Source organism: Aulonocara stuartgranti, assembly GCF_965226115.1.
Source record: "Aulonocara stuartgranti genome assembly, chromosome: 7".
Classification (NCBI taxonomy): Eukaryota; Metazoa; Chordata; class Actinopteri; order Cichliformes; family Cichlidae; genus Aulonocara; species Aulonocara stuartgranti.
The window spans coordinates 8,455,623-8,482,636 of record NC_138945.1 but is presented as its reverse complement, the minus strand read 5'-3'; the positions used below and the strand labels follow the sequence as shown (position 1 = coordinate 8,482,636).

General features: G+C 39.1%; 1 protein-coding gene across 2 annotated transcripts; it reads right to left on the bottom strand.

The window, feature by feature from the left end:
* Positions 1–613: 613 nt before the first annotated feature.
* LOC309711592 (stromelysin-3-like) lies at positions 614–23,136 on the bottom strand. Of its 2 annotated transcripts, none has more exons than XM_082542004.1 (8): positions 13,814–13,915; positions 12,206–12,471; positions 10,429–10,572; positions 6,127–6,260; positions 5,826–6,040; positions 5,501–5,705; positions 4,611–4,871; positions 614–4,505 (listed from the first exon to the last, which is right to left on the bottom strand). In XM_082542004.1, exons 1-8 carry the CDS (start codon positions 13,856–13,858, stop codon positions 4,378–4,380), a joined length of 1,398 nt encoding a protein of 465 aa, XP_082398130.1. In that variant the 5' UTR covers positions 13,859–13,915; the 3' UTR covers positions 614–4,377. The 2 variants fall into 2 exon arrangements, with proteins under 2 accessions (XP_082398130.1, XP_082398129.1); XM_082542003.1 differs by lacking the exon at positions 13,814–13,915 and adding an exon at positions 22,595–23,136 and having other exon boundaries at positions 615–4,505.
* Between the last annotated feature and the right edge of the window lie 3,878 nt (positions 23,137–27,014).

Sequence of the window (27,014 nt, the reverse complement as noted above, 5' to 3'; positions counted from 1 at the left end):
AATGTTTCCACTTTCAGAAATTCTATTCCTTGTACACTTTTGTGCTGCTTTTTGAAGGTGAGATGTTGTATTAGAGTAGTTTGCTTTTATGGTGTAAAATTTGATATGTCCCTGCGCGGGATGCCGTGGTGTCCACATCTATGTAGTCAGAGGAGACATGCTGCACATGACTGATTATGCCTCGCAGGTATAATATTATATAGCACTAGATAGTGTAGAGGGAAGACTCAAACACGCAGCTAAGAGGCCAAATAGACGGCATAAGACCGCACAGCCATCTCTGTGTTCTGGGTTTAACTCATGACTGTGTCAGCTTATAAAGCATCTGCCTCCTTATGCTTTTGTTAGTTGTTATATATGTAGCCATTCTGTGGTTGCACCATGTATGTTTAAGAATAGTGCTAAAGGGATGTGTTAAATGTAGCAAGAATTGTCCATAAATGGTCCATAAATGTTGGGAATGAGATCAGGTTTCTTGATATGAATCAAAGCAGCAGGCTAAAGACAACTTACCACAATGCTGTTCACTGAACAGTATCGACGTGTTTCTTTCAGTTCACTCAGCACCTCCATACAAACTTTTTTTCTATTATAAAGCTTGAATTCAAAAACAGGAAAATTAGTTTGTTTTTGTGTAAATACAGAACTGGTTTATTCACATGAAATACCCCTGAATATAATGGTAAACAGAGAGTTTATATAAAAGGCACATTTGCAATGATTAAAATTACAGCTAACTGTCCATACTATGATGGACCGCTGTTTTTTGCAAGCACACCAGTGTATTTTACAAATCATTGCAATCCTCAGTGTCCTGCACTGTTTATTACAAAAAATATCAAACAGTACTGAATACAAACTAAAATATGTAATGTCCATAAAAAATATGCATTACTGTAAGTGAACCACAGTTTATATCACAGAGACTTTTTGTTTTGTTTACCTTTGTTTATGTTTTTAAAAATTTCACTCAGTGGTTTTCTGAGGAATCAGCAGACAACCTTAACACTGAAAAGAGCAGATGTGAGGCATGTGTCTGTCTTGTCTACAGAACCTTAAGTAGCACCTTAAAAATTTAAGATTAACCACAAAGCTTCATTTATTCTGGATACTATTTAGTTTAGTTATAAAAAAATAAAATGGATAAACTGGATTTGCAACACAGGCTGTCAGTGCCACACAATGCAAAAGCAAACCAATCGTTTCTCACATCAGGCCAGCGCCAGAACAACAGTTTACCTCTGCTGAAGCTGAATAAAAGGCTAGAAATTGCTTTTGTGAACAATTACATTATTATAGTAATGCATCATTTCCTGGCTGGTCCTGATTTTTCTTTTAAAGAAATGACTTGCAGATCGTTTTCCGAGGGGCTAAATGGCCCGTGGATGAGGTCAAAGGAGAGTGAAGCAGTAAAACCACTAACCCAGTTTCACAGGGCCAGCCACACACATGTATGTACAAAGCCAATTCCAAAAGGTAAGTATATTGTGTTAAATCTAAATAAAACAGAAAGTAATGATTTATACATCTTACAAACCCATATTTTTATTTGCAATACAATATAGGACATATCAGCCCTTTAAACTCAGAAAATGTACCTCTGTAAGAAGGTTGGCTCATTTTGAGTTTGATGCCAAAAACATGTCTCAAAAGGGCGGGACAGGCAACAAAACGCTGGAAAAGTAAGTGGTTTAAAAAAAAATAGCTGGGTTAATTGGCAACAGGTTAGAAACATGACTGAGTGTAAAAGAAGCATCTTGGAGCTGCAAGTAAACATGGTCAGAGGTTCGTCTATCTACAAAAAAAAAGTCTTCAAGTTGTGGAACAATTTCAGAATAGATATTGTCAGTGAAAAACTTTGAATATCTCATCATTTTCAGTAAGTTAATTATCTGTTGTGCGAAGAAGGAATCATATGTGAACGTGACCCTAATGTACCAAAGCTAAGATAAGATGGACTGAGGTAAAGTGAAAAAATTCAGAACACTTTGAAATACGTTTTTGGAAACATGTCCTCTGAACTAAAGAGGAAGGAGGAATATCAAGCTTTTTATCAGCACTCAGTTGAAAGCCTGCATATCTGATGGTCTAGATATGTATCAGTGCCTATGAAATTGGCATCTTGCACAGCTGGAAATGCTTTATCAATCCTGAAAGACATATCAAGGTTTTAGAGTAACGTGTGCTCCACCAAGATTACGTGTTTTTCAGGGAAGGCCTTGCATGTTTCAGTAAGAAAATGCTGAACCACATACAGTACCTGTTTCAGCAGCATCGTGGTAGAAGAGTGCAGATGTTGAACTGACATGCCTGCAGTCCAGGCTTTTCACCAACTGAGAACATTGGGAGCATCATGAAGTATATGGCAAAGAAGACCCAGGACTGCTGAGCAGCTATAATCCTCCATGAGACAAGAACGGGACCACGTTCCGCTCTCCTCAGCTCCCACGCATTTACAGAATGTAGTGAAAAGAGGAAGGGACACTACACAGATGTAATTATGCCCCTAAGTTTTCTGAGATGTGTTGCTCCCATTAAAAATACCTATTTCTTAAAATGGTACATTTTCTCAGTTTAACCATGTTTTGTATCTTCTACTTTGAATAATTTCTGGGTTTATTTGCAAATGTATTTGATATTTGCAAATCATAATTCTCTGTTTTTATTTACATTTTTCACAGTGTCCACAGTTCTGTAAAACTGGATTTGTACGTGTTTATATAGACAATGACAACACACATTTGGGGACAGCTGAGGGGGAATTTAGTTAAAGCAATTTTTCTCAGAACTAAACTGTGGTTGAAGTTACTACTTAGGAAAACCTTTTACATTTTTATTCATTTTTTATTCTACTCAGAGAAAAATTTCTTTTTAAAAAAAACATATCACAACTTGTAGCGGCCAGTCCTCTGTACAATCCATGCAGCATTTGGTGAGATACTTGAACCTGCCATCTGTAGAGCTATTCTATTAGCACAGCTATAACCACTTCTTATAACCACTTTTCCAATTAGTAGATTACCTGCTCTACCTCCCGAGATGTAGCCATCCCTAAACATACATGGTCAGATATACACATATATACCACATGACCAGAATACAGTGAATCTGACCTGGGACTCTTTGCTGCATGTCTTCCACCCTCTCTCTCTTTGCTTTCCTATCTGTCTCCACTGTTGCTATCAAATGGCAAAAATAAGGCTCTGCAAGCAGAGGAGTTGCTCCCTGCTGAACATTGGAGTAGAATTTAGGATTCAGGCACATCCACACTGACTTCCCTCTTCAAACCAGGAAGCTACATCTATCATTTTTAGATGCAATCTGTGGTTGTAAGCCAACAAACAATATAGTCGGTGGCTCCAGTAGGTGTGTATGGTTAATGAACAGCTAACACAACAGGAGAATACTCTTAAATATTTTTAAAGCGTGTAAATAACTCCGAATCCTTGAAAGTGAGTTTGAAAATTTCAATCAAATCAAAACTACACATTTTTTTTATTGTTGTTGTTTGTTTGTTTGTTTCTACCACTGACGCAACTCATCAATAATGCCAGACTAATGTAAGAAAGTGTTTGCCTTAATCCCTTAATTAAAACTATTCAAACACTCAAAAGAACAGTTTATGAGTGTGTGGGTTTTGAATACTCAGTGCATGAGTACTATGAGTTATCATTTTAAGCAGTTCCAGAAAGTTAATTCTGTTTATCTGGATGTAGAATTTTCAGTGGGAGTTTTGTTCATCTTCCAAGTGACTTCTTTCATCATTGATCAATAGCCATGATACCATTTACAAAGACGGGCCTGGGAAACAGAAGAACATGACATCAAGAAGGCCCTGAGTAAATGTGGTTATCTCAGCTGGACATTTGTCAAAGCTGGGAAGGTGCTTAAAGAAAACTCCAGCCGATCCAGGAGAGAAGACAGACAACTGCTGCCTAAGCAAAAACCCTTAGTGAACCCTTATGTGTCACGAGTATCGGAACAGCTGAGATGCATTTTCCCAAAACATCATGCCAATTTGCATAATAATGACCATGAAACTGACCTCACAGCCCATTGTTAGCCACTGGTGCCAGTTTTAGTCATTATGCAAACGTACTGTTTATAAGGTTGGGGAAGCCTGCAGTCAGCTGAGATGGGGGGATATAAGCTTGGATCTGAAGTTTTTATTGAACTGACACTAACAATTTTAACTAGCTTTCTCCAGATTGTATTCTGACACTGACAGAAACATTTCTGGCTCTGCAAAAGGCAAATAAAGACACTTCCTTTAGAGTCAAATTCATCTATCAGATTGAATATAGCCAAAACATCTTGAGTGTTTTGTATGGGAAATTTAACAGAAAAAATGATCTGTAAAAGTAATGCAGATGTAACTTATTTGGACAGAGAGGCAGAGCAGCCAAAGAAATCCATGCCGATGCTCCGGGGGTAGCCTTCCAGTACCTTCAGTGCCACAGGGTCAAACTTCCAGTAGTGCATTCCACTCAGGAAATTGGCATAGCCTGTCAAAGGGCAAAAGAATGCAACAGTGAACTCCAGACGTACATGTTAAAACTTTCTCTAGACGTACAAGTCACTAAGTCAGAGGCAGAGATTACACTCCTCACCATATCTGTCCAAAAAGGCTCCATCGATGTGGCTGGGCATTCCCCTCCACTCGTAAATGCTGCGAGGGTGTAAGTCATTAATTCGATTATCCTGAATATTGAAGGACCAGTAGTAACTCGACTTGAAGAAGTAGACTTTCTCAGTATGGTCCTCTTCCCACTTCAAAGCTGCTTCAATGTCTGTTACAGGAAGACCCAGCCGTCTCACTGAATCTGGCCCTGTTATCTTCCTTTCAGCATCAAAAACCCAGTAGCTGTCACCTGATAAGTAATAATTAAAATTAATTAATATAATTAATTAATTACAATTAATAAGTCACCAGGATGTTGTTTCTAGAAATCATCCCAGCTGAATACATGCAAAGCACATCCTTGTGAAAAAGAACAACCATGTAACAACAACATTCAAGGCTACATATTTCTACCATAAACTCGTGTGTCACTGTGAAGATTATTATTTTATTTAACCTTTTTCCTCATGTTCCCACGTTTCCCCAGATTTACCTCATTTCCTCTCTTCACTTTCTCATCACTGATTGGCTCCTGAGTTTCTTTCTCCCTTAACTGAACTCACCAGACACACATTTTATAAAGACTTCACTCCCTTTCACTCACTATTTTAACTTCCACGTGGCAGTTAAGAATTTTACAGTCCATCTCTATCTTCCTTTAAGGTAAACTACATTGGCAAAGTCATTGATAGCTGTTTTCTTTACATTCTGACTGCCTAACAACTTTAACTTTCAGCTTCCTAATTAGCAATCCCTACATATCATTAAAGTTATCAAAATCACTTTTGCTTGACTAGTTTTGAGGAACAAAGGATATTTTGTGGAAAATACTTGTTTAATGTGTCCCCCAGAAAAAAACTGTCTAGTTCGCGTCTGTACCTTGGAAGAACCAGATGTTGCCAGACTTGTCTTCAAACGCAGCATCAATGTGTTCTGGAATTCCTTTCCAGTGGCGTGATGATAAAGCTGGATAGCCAGCTTGTAGCTGCCCATCACGTATTCGCCAAATATATTGAGACTTAAAGAAGAAGAGCTCTCCCCTGATCATGGATACAGCATCAAAGTTTGTTTTGCAAGCATTTGGCTGGAACACAGCAACAAACTTAGTCTGAATATTTTTGTCTATGAACTATCATGCAAAGCAGCAAAATACAGAATGGCTTATATTTTTCTAAGTAAATACATGTATTTTCAAGGGCCTCACCAGTTCAGTCTCAATCTCATTGGTCTCTGTCATCACAGGTGGCGCATGCCGAGGGGATCCGTACAGATACTGAATGCCCCTTTTGTCATCCTCACTCAGCTGCAGAGGGTAAGCGTCACTATAGAATGGGCACATCACAGCATCGGGCTCAAGGGAGTGCTGCAGGCCCAAAACGTGGCCAAACTCATGAGCTGCCACTTGGAGGAGGTCTGTGCCTAAAAAAGCAAACAGAGGAGGGCAGTCAAACTGAGAGTAGTTATTTTTGGTTCCAATCAGCTCAAAGCTTTTCAAATGTACTTACCAGCATTATTGCCCACTGTCCAGTGCTCATCGTAGTCAAAGTGGACTTCTCCCTCTCTCTGTGTCTGGGGGAAATAGGCGTGAGCAAGGATTCCTCCTGGACCATCGAATGGTAAGTTGTCCCCATGCCAGTACCTACACAATTACTTCTTTTAGAGGACGAGGTAAACCTACCACATATCATTCTTTTGATGCTCTTTCTCTATGCTAAGCATGTTGCAAATTGAGTACAGTGCAACTCTTAATTCTAAGTATTAGTTCTAAATAATACACATCATTCAGTGACCCTTATACACATCTAATTGGCAGTGTTGTGCAGATACATAAATCAACAATCTTCCTGTGTGTGTGTGTGTGTGTGTGTGTGTGTGTGTGTGTGTGTGTGTGTGTGTGTGTGTGCATTCTACTATACTTGTGAGAACCAACAGTCACTTGTGAGGACACACTCACCGGTCCTCACCAGTTTGAAGGCCTTTTTGAGGCTCAAAATGTGGTTTTAGTGTCAGGGTTACAATCAGGTTATGGTTAGGTTTAGGGTCAGGGTTAGGCATTCATTTTTAATGGTTAGGGTTCACCCAACTGCTGAACGGCAGTGCTCATCCACAAAAATATTTTGAAGCACAACATTTAATGCATTGCCAATCCCTGAAAAGGTTCATTTTGTTGTCATATGGTAATAATGAGAACTGCTTGTGTCCTAAATTAGTTTGCTTTTAGTGATATTGGTAAATGCTAAATGGACTGGTTTCAGTTATTGAGTCATCATGTTCAGGACTGCGAGGCATGAAGACGTGTAAGAACAAAATTAAATATTTATCTTACTTTTACAGTAGGACATGACTGGTATAATTAAATATGCCAAAAAAGTGAGTAGCTGTTAAAGGGAATGTCTGCTTGTAGAATTATACTTGGATTGCATTATTTAGCTAGAAGAAATGATACAATGGTCAAACGACTCTTTATGTGGACTTGTTGACTAGTTGAAATTTCAGTGGACCAACATTTCTGTAAGAAAACTATGTAGGACATGCTTTGACATTAAAGTATGTCAATAAGCTACATATTAGGCACATGATGCAATTCTACGCTGCACCCAGTAAACTAGTGGCTAGCCTATTTTAATGTGTACAAAGTATGTTATACAAAAATGGTCGCGTGATAGATTTTAACTGAGTACATAATATTAAACACAATATAGCAGTAGTTCTAAAAATGACTCATGAAAGTAACATGTACACAAGTTAGAACTTGAATTGCTGACAAAGTGAAGTGTGGCAGGACGCTGAAAAAGAAGAGAGCTGTTATGACATTGTAAGTATCATGAATCTGATGCCAAATGACTCTTCTGATTTGATACAATATGTAGCCAGAGGCATGCTATTAAAAATCCCACCAAACAAGTCCTATGTTGCATTTGTTCCATAATCCTCTCTCAGTCTTGGCTGGGAGACATCTGGTTTAGTGTTTCCTGGTTTACTATGACAGCAGGAGTCATGCCTAAGATTTGTGCCTGGGTCTTTAAAAAAAAGTTGATTCTGTTCATCTGGGCGTAGCGTTTTTGGTTGGAGAAATGTTTCATCCCTCATCCAAGTGACATCTAGTCTCAGCTGACTGCAGGTTTCCCCAACCTTTTAAACTGTACATTTAAATAATGACTGAAACCAGCACCACTGGCAAACACTGGACTATGATCCAGAAACTGACCTCACAGCCCATTGTTCACCATTGGTGCTAGTGCCAGAGAGTAAAAGGTCTTTTATGTTTGAACTGATAAGGAGTGCTATAACAGACCTTATCCGTATTTGCTAATAGTAAATCATCTTTATTCCTAACTAAAGATATAATCCATATATAAGTTTGATTAATGAAAACTATTCTAATGTCCAGATTGTGTCTGCACAGACATGATCCAGGTTTGACCTTGGCAGCTTAGTGTCTGTGTGTGTTTGGAAAATGCCTAAGATTTATGTGTGTCTGGAAAAACGTGAAAGATAAGAAATGTGCTGCCAACCCATAATAATACATGATTCTGAATAAGATAAAGTAAGAGAAATGTAATTGAAGAGAAATACCATAACTTAAATAAGGCATGAAATGAAGCATATTCATGTGTGACTGAACATTCATATGTGCTGGAATTATTGACAAATTAAGTACTGCATAGAAAAGAAAAATAATGAAGTGATTTTTAAAGTTGCTTTAAATAATATATCTGGAAAAGTCAGAGAGAGGGGTGAGGTGAAAAAGTGATACAGGGTTCTTCCCTTTGTCTTCTGCATGATGAGCAGTTCAGAAGATCGGACCTAAGATGTTGAAGATTCCAGCAGAGACCCCAGAGGGATCGACTGCTGGACTGTGAACCTGCAAACTGTTTTTGTATTTATTTTGGCTTTTTCTCTGCTCCTTTTTACCATGTTAGAATATTAATTCAAAAGGATTTGGATTTAACTTGTTTCCCGTTGATGTGTCTCCTAATGGGTCATACCTACATGGAAGAGATAAGGGCATCAGTGCTCAAGGCACGCTCATTCCCCCTAACCTCCTCCCTCACAAGGATTAAAACAAGGTCAGCATTAGCTCAGAGTTGGTTAATTAGAAAAGTATAATTCTGCCAATTTCAATATTATTTCGTGATTGTTATTAATTGATGCTTTGCTCTTGATAAATTGCTTTAATAAAATGTCCTGCAATTAAAATCCAAATTATAGACATTCCCATTTTAACCCTTTGTGAATGTGATGGCATCAGCCACACATGGGTAAATCAGTCCATTTGTTCACTTTATTAGTTTGTTTTGCAGTTTTCTTCATTAATATAATTCATTAATCATTTTATTTAAACCTAACACTGATATTATGAGGCGCACACATAGTGGCATTGTGGGGTTTTTCTAAAAATGTTTTGTTATATTAATTATGTTTCTTTCTTTGAGTTACCTGGGTTTGGGCGATGGCTGTTTCCTGTCTGGGCAAAAGGCGTGGCTGAGGACTCTGGGAACAAAATGCCTGCTCAGCAGGACCAACCATGGGCTTACCAGGAGCAGGGGTGTTTTAGGTTTACTTGGGTTATTCTGTGCTTAGTTAATATTAGTGTGTATTTTTGTTTTCCCCCTATTGTGTGTAAATGGTTTGGCCAAACCATTATAAAAGCTACCCTCTTTATAATTAGGCCAGTTTGTGAGTTAAACAAACAAAGTGAGATACAACTTAAGTTTCTGGAAATTACTTTTTGTAGATTTATATTTAGTTGACCTCTTTTATGGGCCTGCTAATTATGTTTTTGAATTTTGTCATTTTTGAAATTTTTGAGGGATAAAATAAAGAAAACCCTCTTGCTAAGCCTCTGCCTGAACATGTCAGCATTTGTTTAGGAAGTATGATTTTAAAAAATCTTAAGGCAAATGAACTTTTGGTAAAAACATAGGTTACTTAGTTTCTTGCTTTTTGTTGAATTGTACCAGCTAGCTTCTTACCTTGCAGTTGCTCTGGAGGTGTGCCTGTGTCTACTGTCTGCTTAGACTAGCATGTGTGCTCACCGCTCCACACCACAGCTACATCTGGGCAGGCCAGAGTTTAAGTGATTTGATATCTAAATTGTGATGCACTAGTTTTGTTGTTTATCGCAATTCTGAAACTGCTTAATGCTGATTACGATTTGGGGGTTTTAAAGGGCTAGAACATGAAGAAAAGTGCAAACACATCATGTGTGATTACTGTACACATTGTTAATGGTCAAGATTTCATCTATACAAATATTTAAATCTGAATACTTGGAGCTGCTTCATTCGACACACATGCTTAAGATGGCTCATCTAGAATTTGGCCAAGAAACAACAAATCACAGAGTTCCTTTATCACAGCTTTATTTCTGCTGTATCTCGTCTTCCATCTTCACATTATTGACAGTATATATCAAAAAAATCTGAAGCTGAGCTTGAACAGGATAATCGTACCTAATCACACAAGCCATTACATCAGGGAAAAGTTAGAAAAGTTGAAGTTGAGGTTCATGAAATGCCCTAGTCAAAGCTCAGATTTGAAACTCACTGAAAATTTGCAAGTGGATTTGAAATAGGTAAAGCATGCAAGAAAGCATTTAGTATCTTGCAACTGGGGGGATCTGGAATGGTTTCGAGGATTGCTCTGTATTTATTTTTTATTCCTGTCAATATTTTTGTTGAATAAATGAGTGAAAAAGCAAACTGTCCTCGGGTTGTTGTCTTAGGTAAATCAATGTCTCAGTTTAGCTGAATTTTTATTCTTAAATGCCAGTGTTGTGTTGCTCACTGGTGGACATTTCTCACCTGTTGAAATCAATGATGATGTCAGCATTCTCACTGGTTACTTCACTGAACCTGAGAGGAGTAACAGCACCCCACACACCAAACGCCTTCTGGAAAACACTCCGCACTTTGTCCTCACTCATCTGCCAGGGAAAACGTATGATCCTGGTTGGCACAAACACATTAATATCATGTTTTATCAAGCTTTAACATAAATTTAATATATATGTGCATGTGGTATGCTAGACTTCTTAAACTCTTGGAAAGAAACTGGTCCAAATCCATGTGGATCAATAGTATTAATCAGCATCGCTGCCTTTGGCTCGTCTCTGTCTATTTTTGATTTGCATATGATTGCTGGTGTTCTGTCCCTGGTAGGCCTAAGTGGATTCCCTTAGGAGTCTGTTGGGTTTTTATTTATTTATTTATTTTTAATTGTGGTGTCCAAAGTGGTTAAAGCAGTGGTCTTGGGAATACATTCAAGGCCATTTTGGTTGCTTTTTCCAGGCTTATGAGTTTCAGTGCTTAACTAGCACCTGAAGACTAGGGAGGAGCTTCTTTTGATTCTGGTTAGGCAGTGAGAAGGATCGGCTGTGGTGAATTCTGTTGCTAAGCTTCTGCTTTTGGTCCTTCTGTGTCAGTTTTGTGTATTTGGGCAATAGAGTAGAGCTTTGTTTCTGTTAGCAATACCAATTAAAGGCATGCATGTTTTTCTGGGGAATAACTTGGTAGTTAGTCCACCACCCCCAACTTTGATGACTTGTACGTCAAGTTCAAGTTCCTTTTATTAGTACCCTTGTTCTTTATTTTGCAATTATGAAGTGGTACCCTGCTCAAACACAGGCACTAGTAAATCTGTACAAGCACCACACTTCTTTAAGACTACAAAGAGCTGTCATAAATAGGTAAATTCAGGTTTAAACAAAAAATTGAATAGCTTAAGAAACTGTATCTTATATAAAAAGACCTACCTTCTCTTCAGTTGTCTTCTTTTACCAGTCCCTACATTAAGAGTCCCTACTCTCACCTCCACACTCCATTCCTGCCTTTCTTTCTCTTGTGCTGCCTCATAACATGCCTTCTTCCTTTCCTCTATGTTTGTCTTTGGCCACCAGCACCTTGTTGGCCACCAGCACCTTGTTGGCCACCAGCACTTGGGAGTGATATTAAGAGTGAACTGGTTTGTGGCCCATTTTTCAAACAGTAAATTTGAAAATTCATCAATAAAATACATTTCTTAACAATAAAAATATTATTCTGATTAAAGAGCTTGTGATTATTCGTGGATAAACCATTATAGGTGCTTTGTCTTTGATGTAAATATGTAAAAATTGTGTGTGTTTCTGTTCTTTGTCTTGTGTACTGTTTGTTGTATATGTGTCTTTCTTGCTGCTGTTACACCCAAATTTCACCTTGTGGAACAATTATAGGATTATTCTATTCTATTCTATAGAAACATAACAAGTTATTATGGTAATTGCCAATACTGTACATTTAGGGCAGTTATGGCATAAACCTCATACTGGTTGGTGATGTAATAAATTTGCTAAGCTTAACGTTCCAGTGCTTCCACCATTTATAAGATAGCTGCCAGTTCTTTTGACAAATGAAAACTAAAAACAAAGTCTTAATGTGAAACTAAACAAACAGATTTGTTTCATTAGATCCCCATACTAAACTAAAACCATCAGCTTTGCGTTCCACTCCTGCAAATTATGGTCATATAGGCAGCCATGTAACTCATCAGCAAAACAAACAAACAAGTCACTGTATTTAGAGACTTTTTAGTGTTTCTTACTTGTAAGTTAAGTCTGTCTTCTCCCATCGCCTGCCATAGAGCGCAAATCGCTTCCTGCGCTGCTGTCTACTCAGGGTGTCCCTCCTCTTTTTCACATTGTTGTATGTCGTGCTGAGCTGCGTTAAGGTAGGATAATCTGGGACTCCACAGCGAGGACGATTCCACAAATCTGTGTCATTTGGGGACTTGAAATCGTACTCTTCATTTAGTGTGTCCTGTTCATGACTTGGCCTCTTCTTCAGACCGGCATGACTGTTGCTCCATCTCTGGGAGAAAGAAAACAGAGTCAGAGTACTTTTTAGTTATATTAGATACATAAAGATGTAATGTTGGCTATGTACCATTTCTGCCACCTTTCTACTGGTAAATTCCAGATTATCCTTGGCTTTTGGCTTCATACACACTTCTTTGAAAGTAAATCATCACAAAATACTGATGCTGATGACATAACGTTCATAACGTTCACACCCTCCTGGAGAATTCAAAGTACCTTCTTTATACAAAATGCTTCATTTTGTGATGGGTGCATTCACCCATTATACAAGCACGTCTTTCTATGCTTAAGTGCTTCCTGTCTAACATTCACACATATTCATACTCCAGAAGATGCATCAGAGTGCAATTTGGAGTTAGTGTCTCAATGCATGCTCAAACATCCAGGTAAGTAAATCCCAAAAGGTTGATTGATCAACAACCACTGATCAAAGCCATAGACCATTGATCACTGATCAAAGACTATTGATAAATGGCTATGAGTACCATTCACAGAGAGTTGAGGAATGGCTGCAAATACAGCATTTTAAGATGGAAAAAATCAAATCTCATGATGTACCACAATTCACGGATCGCATTAACTCGGTGGACCAACAGATCAAATTCACCAGGGGAGATATGAAAAGTGGCAGGTTAGCCTTCTTAGACTGTGAGATTTCCATCAGTAATGAGGGACAGTTAAAAGTTCATGTGTACCGGAAACCTACGCATACGAATCAGTATTTATGGTCTAACTCTCATCCACTGGAGCACAAACTGGGTGTCCTCAGGATGCTACAACACAAAGCGAACACCATCCCCAGACACAGCAGCCAGGGAAGCAGAAGAACATCACATCCAGAAGGCCCTGAGTAAATGTGGTTATCCCAGCTGGGCATTTGTCAAAACTGGTAAGGCATCTAAAGAAAGCTCCAGCCGATCCAGGAGAGAAGGACAACTGCTGCCTAAGTGAAAACCCTTAGTGATCCCTTATGTGTCAGGAGTATCGGAACAGTTGTTACAGTTGAACAGTCTAAACACCGGGTCTCTGTGGCTTTTAAACCTCAAAACATGCTGCACCAAAAATTGGTCCACCCCCTAGGATCGAGTCCCCTGACACAAGCTGTTAAGTGCCAGGAGGATTGCCATGATTTTTACATCAGTAAACCAAACAACCTCTGGCGAAGCTGATGGCACAACACAGAAGAGCTAACTCGTCAAGCCAGGACTCCGCAGTCTATTTACACCTACAGGCCAGTGGACACTTTCAATGATGAGGATGTAACATCCTGGACAGGGAGGAACGCTGGTTTGAGCGCAGAGTCAAGGAGGCCATTTACATGAAAAGGGAAATACCATCTCTGAATCGAGGAGGGGGGCTAAGGGTCCATCTTTCACCATCTTAGGCTACGTCCACACTAATGCATTTTCGTTTGAAAACGCATCATTTTCTCTCCGTTTTGGCCTCCCGTCTACACTGAGACAGCGTTTTCCCCGAAGAAAAACACAGCGTTTTGAAAACGCTCTTGAAAACAAATACATTTGAATACATTTGAAGACGGTGCTTTCGCGTCGCAGTGTGGACAGCGAAAACGGAGACTTCTGAAAACGATGATGCATTTTAGTCATGTGACCAATTAAACAAAGATAGCTGAGGACATTATACAGCAGTTGTTTTGTTTGCTCTCAATTTTGACAGCACTATTAAAGATTAATATCAGTTTGTACATGTTTCAGATAGCTTTTCTTGAAATTCTTTAATTCTCACTTTGTACTTTTGTGTTACTTGCAGCAACAACAACACCTCATTGTTAGTCCATTTAAAAAACTCGGTGCTTTTCCTCAACATTTTGCTGCGACATTTCAAAGAGCCGGAAAGTAAATAAACGGCAGACAGAAATGAGGCAGGCCGAATCTTCCTGCGCTTCAAGCATGCGCAGTACTGCAACGTAAACGTTTTCGGCCGTTTCAATGTGGATGCACAACTCTGTGAAAACGACTGAAAACGCTAGTGTGGACACGGAGCGTTTTGAGACGAAAACGCCTTTTTCAAATCTATTCGGGCTAGTGTGGACATAGCCTTAAAATGCTGTGATTGCAGCCAATTCCCCAACTCTCTGTGAATGGTACTCATAGCCATTGAGCCATTGATCAGTGATCAATGGTCTTTGGCTTTGATCAGTGGTTGTTGATCAATAGTCATGACAATTTGCATATTAATGATCAAGGAACTGACCTCACAGGCCATTGTTCATTCAGTGGGCTGGTTTCAGTCAACATGCAAATGTACTGTTTATAAGGTTGGGGAAACCTGCAGTCAGTTCAGACTGAAGAAGTCACTTGGATGAGTGACGAAACATTTCTCAAACTGAAAATGTTACGTCCAGAATCAACCTTTTGGAATTTGTAGTTAGTATTTTTCTCAAGGATATTTGGAATGCAGACTGGAGCAGCCAGAGATCAAACCATCAGCCTTACGAGATGAACCTCCTGAGCTCCAGCCACCAAGGGCATCAGTGTATGAGCTTCAGCTCAGTTATCCATATGATGTTTGAAGTGTCATAAGTTGCTGCGCTGGGCGTCTGTCACACTCCTTCATTACATGCTGACGTCAGCTGCTGGCTCACTTGTGTTGGTTTTTGTTGTCTGATGTGAGGGATGTAAGTTGGCCCAGGCCAGCCTATGATTGTTGGTACAGTTCAGTTTCAGAGTTGCTGAGTGGCCTGTTTTTCACTGAGAAGACAGTTAGCTGTGCTAATATGCTGCCATGTGTAGTTTACGCTGCTGTGACAAGGAAAGAGATCTGTCAGCAAGACTCTGGACATAAAATGTAATAAATAAATGTGTAAAATTGCGAATAAGGCAGAAAATTGCTATTATTAATGAAAGGATGAAAGTCAAAGTAAGAGGCAATTCAGTTTTTCACGTGAAGTGTACTTTTGGTCTACTTTTGCTGCTGGTTCAGTAAATTTTGATCGGAGTGATGAAACCTGCAGTTTGAAATTCTGTGAGGTGTTTGCTTTCAGCACCAAAGGTATGTCCATGTATATCAGGTGAACGGTGGGAATCCACGCATTGTGTTTACATCTTGCGCTTACTTGCTTTTTAATCATTTGCCGTTTCAGCTGTTTAGTGGTTGTTGAAATTACTTTGTGAGCTTTTAGCTGAGATTCTGATGTTTCTGTGGATACCACACATGTCTATATTTAAAAACACATCTTACAGTACATCCCATTAAACCAGATGTTTAATGGGATGTACTGTACGCCTCCAGTACCGGGAGCATTGGGGTTCAACAGGTTAATTGTTTATTGCTTAATTACGTTGTGTGGCATGAATGGCCATAAGGGAGGTTTTTGTCAGTAGGAAAAGCTGCAAAACTTATGAAAATACAGTTAAAAGTCCAACATTTCAGCTTGTGCTTGTTTGCGGTGAGCAACAGATCAAACAAGTCAAGAATTATAAATTTCTTCAAGCACTGTAAAACTCATTTAGACGATCAGACACCCAATATCCCTGAAATGCAGCCAGATGCTGCTCGTTTTACGTTTTCACTTCTTCTGACATGCTTGCATTTAAATCCGGCTCCTCGTCTCCCTGTGTAGGCCATGTCCCTCAACTGTGAAAGGGTGGAGTGCTCACTCCGGATCAGGGATGAGTGCCTGCCTCAAGTGGAGGAATTTATGTATTTCACAAGCAAGGTGAGAAGAGAGTGGGAGATTGGCAGGTGGATTATATCAATTGCAGATACTTAGAGAAGCTGTTACTATACCAGTCAATCTGTCCCCGCGCTCACCTATAGTCGTGAGCTGTGGGTAGTGACTGAAAGAATGAAACTGCAGATGCAAGCTGCATAAATGAGCCTTCTCTGAAGTTTGGCTGGCCTCTCTCTTAGTGACAGGGTGAGGACTTAAGTCAGAGAGCTACTGTTTCTCCACATAACAAGGAGCCAGTTGAAGTGGTTCGCGGATCTGACAAGGACGCCTCCTGGGTGAGGTGTTCCAGGATGTAATAGGATGCATTGGAGAGAAATACGTCTTAGCTGACTTGGGAATGGCTCAGTGCTACCCCGGAAGAGCTGGAGGACGTGGCTGGGGATGGGGAGGTATGGACTTCTCTGCTTAAGTTAGAAAATGGATGGAAAGATAGACTCACATACTTTCCCTGTCAATTCTGAAGCTACATTGATCTATATTGCTTTTTGGTACTCTAGCAGAGTCCAAGTATAAAAGTATGAATCTTGAATTGAACAGCAGTTCAGTTTTGTTCAGCAGTGCTGAACCACCGCCACTGCTTTAGACCTTTACTTTACAAAAGACCTTGGTGTTTTTGGTTTTTGAGGCTCACTCACAGCAAGCAAAGCTGTTAATCATCAACATCAAATGTCAGGTCTTAATCCGTTTACTATACATTCAAAAACTTTGAAGCTTTAATTGTGCTATTTGATTTTAAACTTATAAAGGCCATTCAATTGTCATGGTCTCCGTGCCTGCCCGGTCGGCCCCACAAGGCTACAATTGCTGTTGCTGTTTTCTCCCTCTCTGCCTGGGCGGAGCTCACTGTGGGCTCCCGCCCTTGGCCCACACACACACCTGACAACACTCACCCATCATCACCGGGAGCACTATTTGAGGCTGGAACACAGATCCTCTCGTCGCTGGATGATTGTACCCCTAACGTTAGTGTTCTCACAGCTCTTGTGCTTCATATCCGTGACTTGTGATTTGTTGGTGACCTGCCTTCTCGTCTGCTTCAGATCTCCCCCCCCCCCCCCCCCCCCCGGACCTGCGACCTCCCTGCTACGGGAAAGTGTGTGAGTGTGAGCGGAGAAGACGTGAGCGAGTTACCCTGTGATTTCCCCCCGGAGTTTTTGGATCCCTTCACTGTACATATATTGCACTGCACTGTAAATAAACCACACCTTGGAGATACCTTACCGCTCTGCGTTGAATCCCTGTACCAGATCGTGACATCAATAAAATAGAGACCATTTAATTCCACCTTACACTGGGTGGAGAGCACTTACTAACATGACGGAGGTTGACTGAACTTAATTCTTAAACTGACCCTTTGTCTTATAAATCAGAATGTCCCTATTTGCTTTGCACAACAAATAGCATTTGTGTTTGTCTTTGCTAACAGATTAATGGCTGCTAGGGCGTTCCTGCTATAGGTTCATACATCATAACTTTAATCTGACAGGCAATTTTTTACAGTAGTTCAATCCACTGAAACTGTGGGAAGTGGAACAACAGTTGAAGACTGCAATCATGTCTTCCATTACTAATATACTAAAATGTAACGTGATCAGTAACTGAAGATAAGGATTCACTACCCCTATTTGGAATTCAGTCATTTTTACCTCATGCCTTATTCGCACATCAGTCTATCGTTGTGTAGTGTTGTTGGCCACAGTTTTGTTTTTTTCCCAAAAGATGCCCTTTGACGAGAAAGCCTATTTTGTTCCATTCAATACCCAAGAAATTTCAGTTTTCACAAATTTCAGCAAATTAGAAAAATGCTTAGCTATGTGTCTACTAATAAAACCTCTGTAATTTTGTGAAAAACTGAAAAGTTTCTATTTTCTATTTTCTACTATAGAAATTTCAGTTTTTTACAACTACAAAAAACAAACAAACGGGACAATCTAAACAATGAGCAACCAAAACTTTTTCTGAAATTTTACACATTTATTTCTTACATTTAAGTCCAAAGAGTCATGGTCACAGTTTCTTTCCTTGTCACAGCAGCTTTTTCTTCATCATGTAGAAAAAAAGTTAAATATGTAACTTCTTTATACTGACAAAAAGGGGATTTTCACTGGTCCGGCCTGCTTAAAATGCTTTAAACTCTTAAAATGAGTTTGGCACCCCAGGCTTAACAGTTTGAACAATGCTGAAGCCAGAGCCATGCGGAGCTAGCAGATCGTTCAATTTAGGATGAGTTGAGTGACAAAACTATAGTTTGTTGTGTAAGTATGTTGGCAATGAGTACAGGTTTGCTTAAAAGGCATAACACAGAGTCACATGCCACTAAAAGAAAGCATTGTGTATGCTTGGGAATCCTGCCGATGGGGCCAACATGTCCGCACAGGATAGTGTGATTCCTGCTTCCCAAATCAGTGTGCCTGAGATACAAGCCATGTGTACTGCTGGGAACATCTGCAGAAAGGAGCATTATAGTTTTATCTAATAGGTGGTTACACTGAGGACTCTTTGTGGACGATGTTCAAACATGCAACTACACGTATATGTGCAAGTATGAACCTGCACACAGAAAAAATGTGCACACACACAGATGAAAATGTGTTCATCAAAGCTACAAAAAGCTGCATCACACACAGTGAGCAGATGTCTGGAAATTCCCTCTTCAGTCATGACATCAGGTCACCTGCACTATAATACCGGGGGTGTTTTATGGGAGGTTGTTAAGGGTGGTAATCTAAACATTAGCGAGAATTATCATTTTTACAGTGACACAAAAAACAAGCAGGACTTGATTCAACTCCCTTTTAAACACATGCTGTGAGATATCCCACAGATATCCCTTGGCAGATAAAAAGTAGCCAAACTTTAGATAAATGATGCACATAGTGGGAGAAATTTCTCCAGGGTAAATATTTAACTACAAAAAGTCCTGAATATCAGCAGGCTGTAAGTGTTTTGCACACAGAGAGCTGACTGTGCTAAGTGTGGGGAATGTTTGCAGGATGAAGGGTATTAGCATGAATAGAGATGAGAGGCTGCTTCTCCAAGGTAAACATCTATCAGTAAACCTTCAGTCAACAAGCCCCATCATACTCCAGATAACATCAGCTTTTCCATAGGAACCTTTGAAAACATTGCAGTTTCTGTGTGTTGTGGTTTCCAATATGAATGGTTAGTTTTCTCTGTCCTTTGTGTTTTTGAAGGTTTTCCCCTCTTCTGTTCTTTCTGTGTGCCTGCGTCTGCCTTTTTCTCAAATCCTTTTTAGGTTACTTCCTGTATTATTTTAAAACTATTTTGATTATTACATATTTCTGTCTGATTGACCTGATTGTTGCCCTATTACCCCTCTCTCCCCGGTGTCTATTTAGTGCATGTCTTTTCCCTCATTTTTTGATGCACTTCCCTCACATGCCTCCATCGTGCTTGTTTCTCCTGTGTGATCCGTGCTTTTTTGGATAGTTTTTTTTTTTATTGGACTTTCCTGGCTCACTACACAGGGCCTGTCATTAAACCAGTCATTTGTTGTTTTTATTTCCCCCCCCCCCCCCATGTACTTGCAAATCTCTGTTGTCTGTATATTGGATGCTCTTGTAAAATAGACCTTAACAAACTTCAGCAGATTTTAACCTTTTGTCCTCATCCCACACTGTTTTAGATCACTCTTTTGGCCATGTGTGGACAGGGAAAAACTCAGACGTTTGGAAACAATCAAGCAGGCATACAGTTTGCTTTTTGATTAGATTTTATCGGTCCCAAACTCCTTTGTTCAGGGTGGAAATTTATGAGCGTATCACGCAGACCCTGCCAATTTCCTTTGATAAAAGTCCCCATCCATAATTGAGGATGTAGGGCAGAGTGATTTCATTTGAAAACAGTTTCCAGATAAAAGTGCATAAGTGTGATTATAGAAACAGTGTCTCCAGCAGTGAAAGTATTTGGGTCTGTGATTGGCTCAATACCAAAATAAAACTACTTCTCTATGTCTTGCATTCAAAATACCATTATAATATATTATCCAGATGATATATTATCATGAGTAGCAAAAATACTAGAAGTGTCTAAAATGAGAGGTACTGTAATACAATGAGCAACTTTTTTCAGTTCTTGAAGTTAGACTTAGTTTTAGCTACTTTATAAGCTCCATCCAGTGTATACCCAGCTCAGCAAAAGCTTTTCTTATTTTTTCCAAGAGTCCAAATTGATGTGTTCAAATGTCTTGTTTTGACTAACCAAAATAGCGCACCTCTCTCACCAAGGAAACAATTAACAAGTCCATTTTTAACAGTCAACAAATCAAATCATTTCGGTTCTGGTCGAGGTTACTTGAAAATCTCAAATAAATCTAGAGTACAGAGTAATGGAGGGAAAAAATTTATTTAATTCATAAGTTTAAAGCTAAATTTACATTTAAAACTATGTTTTCTTGTTTTCTTTTGTCCTTTCAGCTTCTAACATTCTAACATCTTCTGAACTTTTTGGTGAAAGACCTCTAAAACATGTCAAGAGGCCCAAACAAGACATGGCTTCAAAGGCCACAAGCCAAACAGCATGATTATCCCACTTAAACTGCCTCTTAAAATATGTGAGTGAAAACAACGTGATAGTACAGCCAACTTAAGATTATGCAGTGCATAAAATGGACAACAATATTGCTTGTTTTTATAGATGCACACTCTGGTCTGACGCGTCTGAACAAGCTAAGTTTCTGCAGTTAAAAACACAGAGATTTCCTGTGTGTTGCGTTTTACATCATTGTTAGAGGAGTATGAACCACAGAGCTGTCTTTGTCGTCTCCAGGTTTTCATATTGTGAAAAAGTACATGTTTGAAGGATTCAGATGACCTATTCTGCTCAACTTTTACCTCATTTTTATTCTCAGACATCATATACCGGTATACAAGGCATTTGTGTAGCTATTCTGTCTCAAACTTTTATTCTTTTATTTCACTTTAATCAGTTTTCTTCTGATTAGATGTTCCTCATAAACAGAAGATTTGAACATAATGTGGAGAGTTTGTCTTTCTGTCTAAACCTGAAGACATGTTCTTCAGTGTTGAAGCAGCTAAACACTTACTAACAGCAATGATTGCTGATGGTTGGTTGCTATTTTAATGTGGATTTTTAACAATTGTGTCAGTCTCCAAAAATACTTGCACTTAACTGTAACTGTATACATTTGAATGAAGACCTTTTTTCGTTAACCAGACTCAAACACATGTAAACTAATGTGTTTACATGATCATAACAAAGAATATTAGAGCATAAGATGTTACGTTGGATAGTCAGGGAACTACACAGAAACTGCAATTATAAGTATCACTAAAGTGGATTTTGGTATATTAATCTACTTTCATAAACTGTGACTAAAAAAAAACATCTTTAAAAAAACTTTTCATTATTTTTAAAGTTGAGCTTTTGCCTTGACTGTTATGAGCAACAGCACCTTTTCTGGGTAACAGGGTTTGTATAAAATGCTAGTATTTGACTTAATGGTTCTGCTGCTTAACCTGCAGATAAACAGATTAATTCATCATTGACAGTCCAGAAGGAAGCCTCCCACACAAAAGAATGCCAGGGACTGATTGTTTGTTAGTAACATGAATCTGTCACAAGCAGCAGGTCTGCTTCAGCTATTATGATTAGTCACTGGACTCAAGGAATAAATAGGAATGCCAGACAGCTGCACAGGGTCCTTTTTGCCAGGGTTCCTGTCTGTGGACACTTAAAGCTTACAAACAAGTCTTGGTGGTGTTACTCTGCTGCACACTGCCTGTTTACCTCGTGTTTCTGTCTTTAAGTAGTTATCTGCGGTTTTTCCCCTGAGTCAGCAAATAAGTAGCGTTTGCACCGGAGTTACCAGGTGCGTGCCTCTGCCTGCATAATCTGACTCTCACTCACCGGAAAGCAGCTCTGGCACCCTCCAGGGTACAGTACACAGTAACAACAATAAAACTTCTTCTTTTTTTTCTTTCTTTTTTTAATCCTTCACAAACAGGACCGACCGTGTTATTCCAAAACAGAAACACCACACTGGTAATCTGAAGATGCTATAACTATGAAAATCATAGTTCCCTGAGTCAGTTGTGACAGAAACTCATGATAGTTCACATCTCACAAATCTCAGCTGTTCAACCATCAACAGCTTTCAGTGAGAACATTTATGTCTTTAAGGGCAGCGCATGCAGAAACATTAAGCTATGCAGAACAACAAAGGAACTTACAGCAGCATCCCTAAAATGAGTGGATGCGACGACACATGCAGCACAGTTTTGAACACACACACACATTAGAAATATCAGGTAACTTTAACATGTTTAATTCATTTATTCATGTCAACTTCTGTATTACTGGATGTTTGTTCACCATTGCATATGTGAACACTTTCCCATTCATAAGGATCTCTGAAAAGTGCATTTACGCTTTGACTCACCTGCAGCTGCTTGGCGGTCCTGTGGTCGTGTACCGGCAGAGAACAGACGCAGAGGAAAAGGTACAAAGGCAGGATGCTGCCGTAAAACACGGCACCTCGCAGCATCTTTTCAACGCAGTGACGGCGACCGTGCAACAGAGCGGACGCAGGAACTGCGTGGATGGAGTGAATGAATGTCGGCCCCGGTGTCTTTGTCCTACTCAGGTAACAGGTTTACTACACACGTGATTTAACCCCTTACACTCCCAGCGGTGCAACTCGTGGGTTTCGCAAACTGCTGTAGTCTGTAAATCAAAGCGAGTATAAGGACCACTGGGAGGTCTTTTGGATTCTTTTTTTCCGGAATTCTAAGAAAAAAATCTGCATTTGGGTTTGTTTGTTTTCTGAATTCTGGAAGAAAAACAAAATCCAAAAAACGCTCATTTGTTCCTCTCTCCGGTCGCCCCAGTCCTCTTCCGTAGCACTCAGACTGTAGATTCAGAAAGAAGGGAAACCTGTGCGTCAGAAATGTCTAATCCTTCGTTCTTTTGGATTTTCTCTGGGAAAATGTGCGATTTCTCCCGCTTTTGGTGGAAATCACTTATGTAAAGACATTCTTTATTACTCTCAGATATTTTTTCAGCTTCTTCCTTAATGCTTTTCAGACACAACACGCATATGGTTATGATTTACTTGTCTGCCTTCTTTTGGTCCAGAGGAGGACGTAACTGTTCGGTCTTTTAGTAGGAGCAAATGTGCGTGTGTCACGTATTCACACCAGCAATGCATTCCCTTAAAATTATGAACCATTGGTCTATAATAGCTCAGATGTTTGCACATGTTCAAAACTTTATTCCTTTCTGCAAAAAGTTTAACGAATAAATGTGCGTTCCAAATATGTTTCAAATGCATGTTCTCCCAAATCTGAGCAGTAAAACTAACAAACGGAAATCAGTGACATGAACCATTTCTCTTGTTTGCAAGTATATATCTCGCTACGATTTTTTTCATCGCGGAAAAAATGTCTTTTGAGGATTTATGGATTCATTTTATTATTGTAAAACAAATATCCAGGATCTCAATTTAATAATCATTTAAATCCTTCAGATTTGAATATTTACTTACTTAAAGAGGGTGCACCTTAAATTCTTAAATCTTACCATAACCTGGTTTAAGTTGTTATAATCACGTATTTAACAGTTGCTTTAAACTAGAAATAGCATTGACATTTCAATATATTTCTGGGGTTTAATGGTGAATTAAATAAAAACTACTGTACTTAACTACAAGGAAATTATATTCAAGATTCAAGATTGTTTCAAACAAGTAATTTGTTAAGGAACAGCTGATTAGATCAAAGAAAAAAAATGTTTTAAGGACTGGAACATATTTGCTGTTCAAGCCATCTGTTCATCACAAATCTTCCTGCAGCAGACTGAATTACCTGCAGCACTGCTGGTGAGTGGAAATGTCTGTCTCCCGTCCAGGTTTCCCTTTGTGTTGCTCATCTAACTTTGATGCATCTGTGACTCATTTTATGGATATAGGTGTACTGTCTGAAAGGGACACTGTAGGCTAATAATATAAGACTGTCTCATAGTTACAGGACTGGAAATGTCTGACTGCTAATTGCACATTTACAGAAACAGTTCATCATGCACCAACGCATGCACTGACATTTGATTGTGTTCGGTTTAAAAGAGTGAGGACATTGTCTAATTACTGTTTGGTTGGAGTTTAACACTAGAATTACTGAGCCTTTTTTTTCCGCTGGTGCAAGTCCCTACTACTAGATTTACTAGCCCTGCGCAAATTTGCGTAAATTCCCCAGACCCTAACACCTCTTGGCACCCTGCTGAGATTTTCACAGGCCTTCAGCTCCATTGTTCTCCAGCTTTTGTTGTGCAAACACACCCTCCTCCAACCCCCAACCATGAGAGATTCAGGTCTTTCCTTCCCTGCAAGGCTACTTTCCTTCCTTACCTGCAGCGTACAATACACCATGTTAGTTTCTATGTGCAATATTTCTCATATGCAATATTAGTTTTTGTCAATCCTTGTCACTACATTGCATGCCTGTCCATAAACATATATACACAGAGTTGTACGCATATTTAAATAGCCACACCTTAATGAGAGGTTCAGTCTGTACCAGCTACATCTCATTTCTTTGCAAGCTCCTTTGATCACATTTGCTAATTTACACACTGAACGTTAATATTAAGCACCCATTTCCAAACTACAAAATTATTAACTTGGCGTACAAGTTTCACATCTTCATGATATTATATTACATATTCATGTCACGTATTCATGTGACAAACATTAAGTTTGTCACATGAATACGTTAGCTTCTTGTTCAAATGAACAGTTTTCTATTGGCCTAGGTGGAAATGTCTGGTTGAAAACAACAGTCAGGCAGGCACCAGCTCACTCAAGTGTGAGCTGGTGCTCATATGAGTCTAATGAAGCGAGGCTCTGTGGCATTCTGTATTAAATTCAAATAGATACTCTAGTCAATTCTATTTATATATGACCAAATCACAACAACAGTTGCCTCAAGGTGTTTATATTATTGTCACAATGAGAAGCATAGAAAAAAGTGCTTGTATAAATCGATGTGAATAGGTGAATGAGGCAAGTTGTATAAAGTGCTTTGATTGCTCAGGAAGAGTAGAAAAGCGTTGTAGCTATAAGAACCAGTCCATTATGTGTGTGGAGTTTGAACCCAAAATGCAGATTCCATTCAAATAAATGAATACGAATCTTTATTTAAAGGTGAGCCTACAAACCCAGACAACAACAAATGAGAATGTACAAAGAGGCCACACTGGCAGAAAACAATACAAACAGTATTATGCAACAAAGGGAAACTGAGGGCTTAAATACAGACATGTGGTAATCAGGGAGAAGGAACACACCAGGGAACACAGCCGAACAAAATCAGGGAAAAAGGCAGAGGGACACAAAACTGAACAACACAAGACGAAGACTAATAAAATAAAACAGGAAGTAACAAAAGATAGAATCACAAATGGGGAAGATGACTTGGCAAGGAATGGAGAGCACAGGGAAAGGTCGATAAATGAAATAAGGGCATTAATACAAACCAACAAATGTCAAGAATATAACCCAGCAAATCATGATATTGCAACCACAGACACATAAATTATCACTCTAAGGAAAAACCAGAAATACCAAATACAAATGAGAACACAACCTACGCTAAAATATAATGTCTTTTCTGGTGGCTGGTATATCATACATTTTAACTTCTCTGAAATTGTGTGTAAGAAGGTTACAGTTTATTAGTTTATAAGTGTAATGTTGACTCGTTATCTTTGTGTTTTCTCCTCTGATGTATTCAGGCTAAAAGAGTCTTCCAGAAGCCCTGCACACATTTTAATGATTTCACGTGGCTCCCAGTGTGAATGTGATTAACATGAAATATCAACCTTTATTTTTAGCTATAGAATAGAATACCTTTAGTTGTAATGTTACAGGTGTACAGCAAAATGTCAAGCATTTCCCTGAGTTGAATACATTTAAGGCAAGTTAAAAAAAAAAAACAAGCAAGTGCTTTTATATTATAAATAAATTAAAAATAGAAAATATTAATGCAAATACAGACAAAATACCGACGATTATGAATTACAAGAGACACACGGACATCCATTTCACATTCCTTTGTGATATTGCACAGGATGTTCTGAGTGATGGCAGTGCACAGTGTTATGAGACACTTTAATGACTTCTGCAGGGGCCTTTACTGATGTGTAGCGCCGCTGATGTTTGACGTTTCGGCTTCTGTGCTGGTACCTGAGTCTTGGTGGTCTTGTAGTAGTCTTGTATGCTGATACGATAGCTGTAATGTCACCCTCAGTGCAGCTGGCATGCACCTGGCATATGCTGCACTAAATATGCTTTCTACTGAACCACAGTAGAAGGACACCAGCAAGTGTTTGGAGAGGTCGTAGGCAGGAGATAAAACATTTTAAATAAAGTCATTGATTTATTTTTTTGGGTCAAGTTATTATTTATTTAATGTTAGTAAAGTTTGTTATGTAACGTGACTGCTTTCGTTGCCCCGCGCAATGTGTGGCTTCCATAATACTGTATGTAAACAAGTGGATGACACAGTGCTCGTACCAACAGGGGGCGATGTTTGGTTTAGTTGCACAATAAAGCCCATTGACGAGAGTCAAGTTGGCTTCAGTTCATTTCCTTTCAATGCGACGTTCGACATAAAGGTATTATAACATTCGCTATTATCAGCCGGAAATTTACTTAAATGAGCACTTATGGTAGATTATATATTTTCTTTCTTGACATTTCTAAGTTTAATTTAGTTGCTGTTCATTACTAGCCTCTGTGTCATTGGTAAATAGTTTTATTTTGAAAATGTGGGCAGGATGTGGTAGGCTGATTTGATGCAGGGAAT

Excerpts from the sequence above, each read along its gene's own strand:
- LOC309711592 (XM_082542003.1), bottom strand. The coding sequence starts at position 22,699 with ATGCTGCGAGGTGCCGTGTTTTACGGCAGCATCCTGCCTTTGTACCTT. Across the intron at positions 10,573-12,205 it reads AAGACAGACTTAACTTACAA|GATCATACGTTTTCCCTGGC; the intron begins GTAAGAAACACT and ends TGTGCCAACCAG. Across the intron at positions 6,261-10,428 it reads ATCATCATTGATTTCAACAG|GTACTGGCATGGGGACAACT; the intron begins GTGAGAAATGTC and ends GTAATTGTGTAG.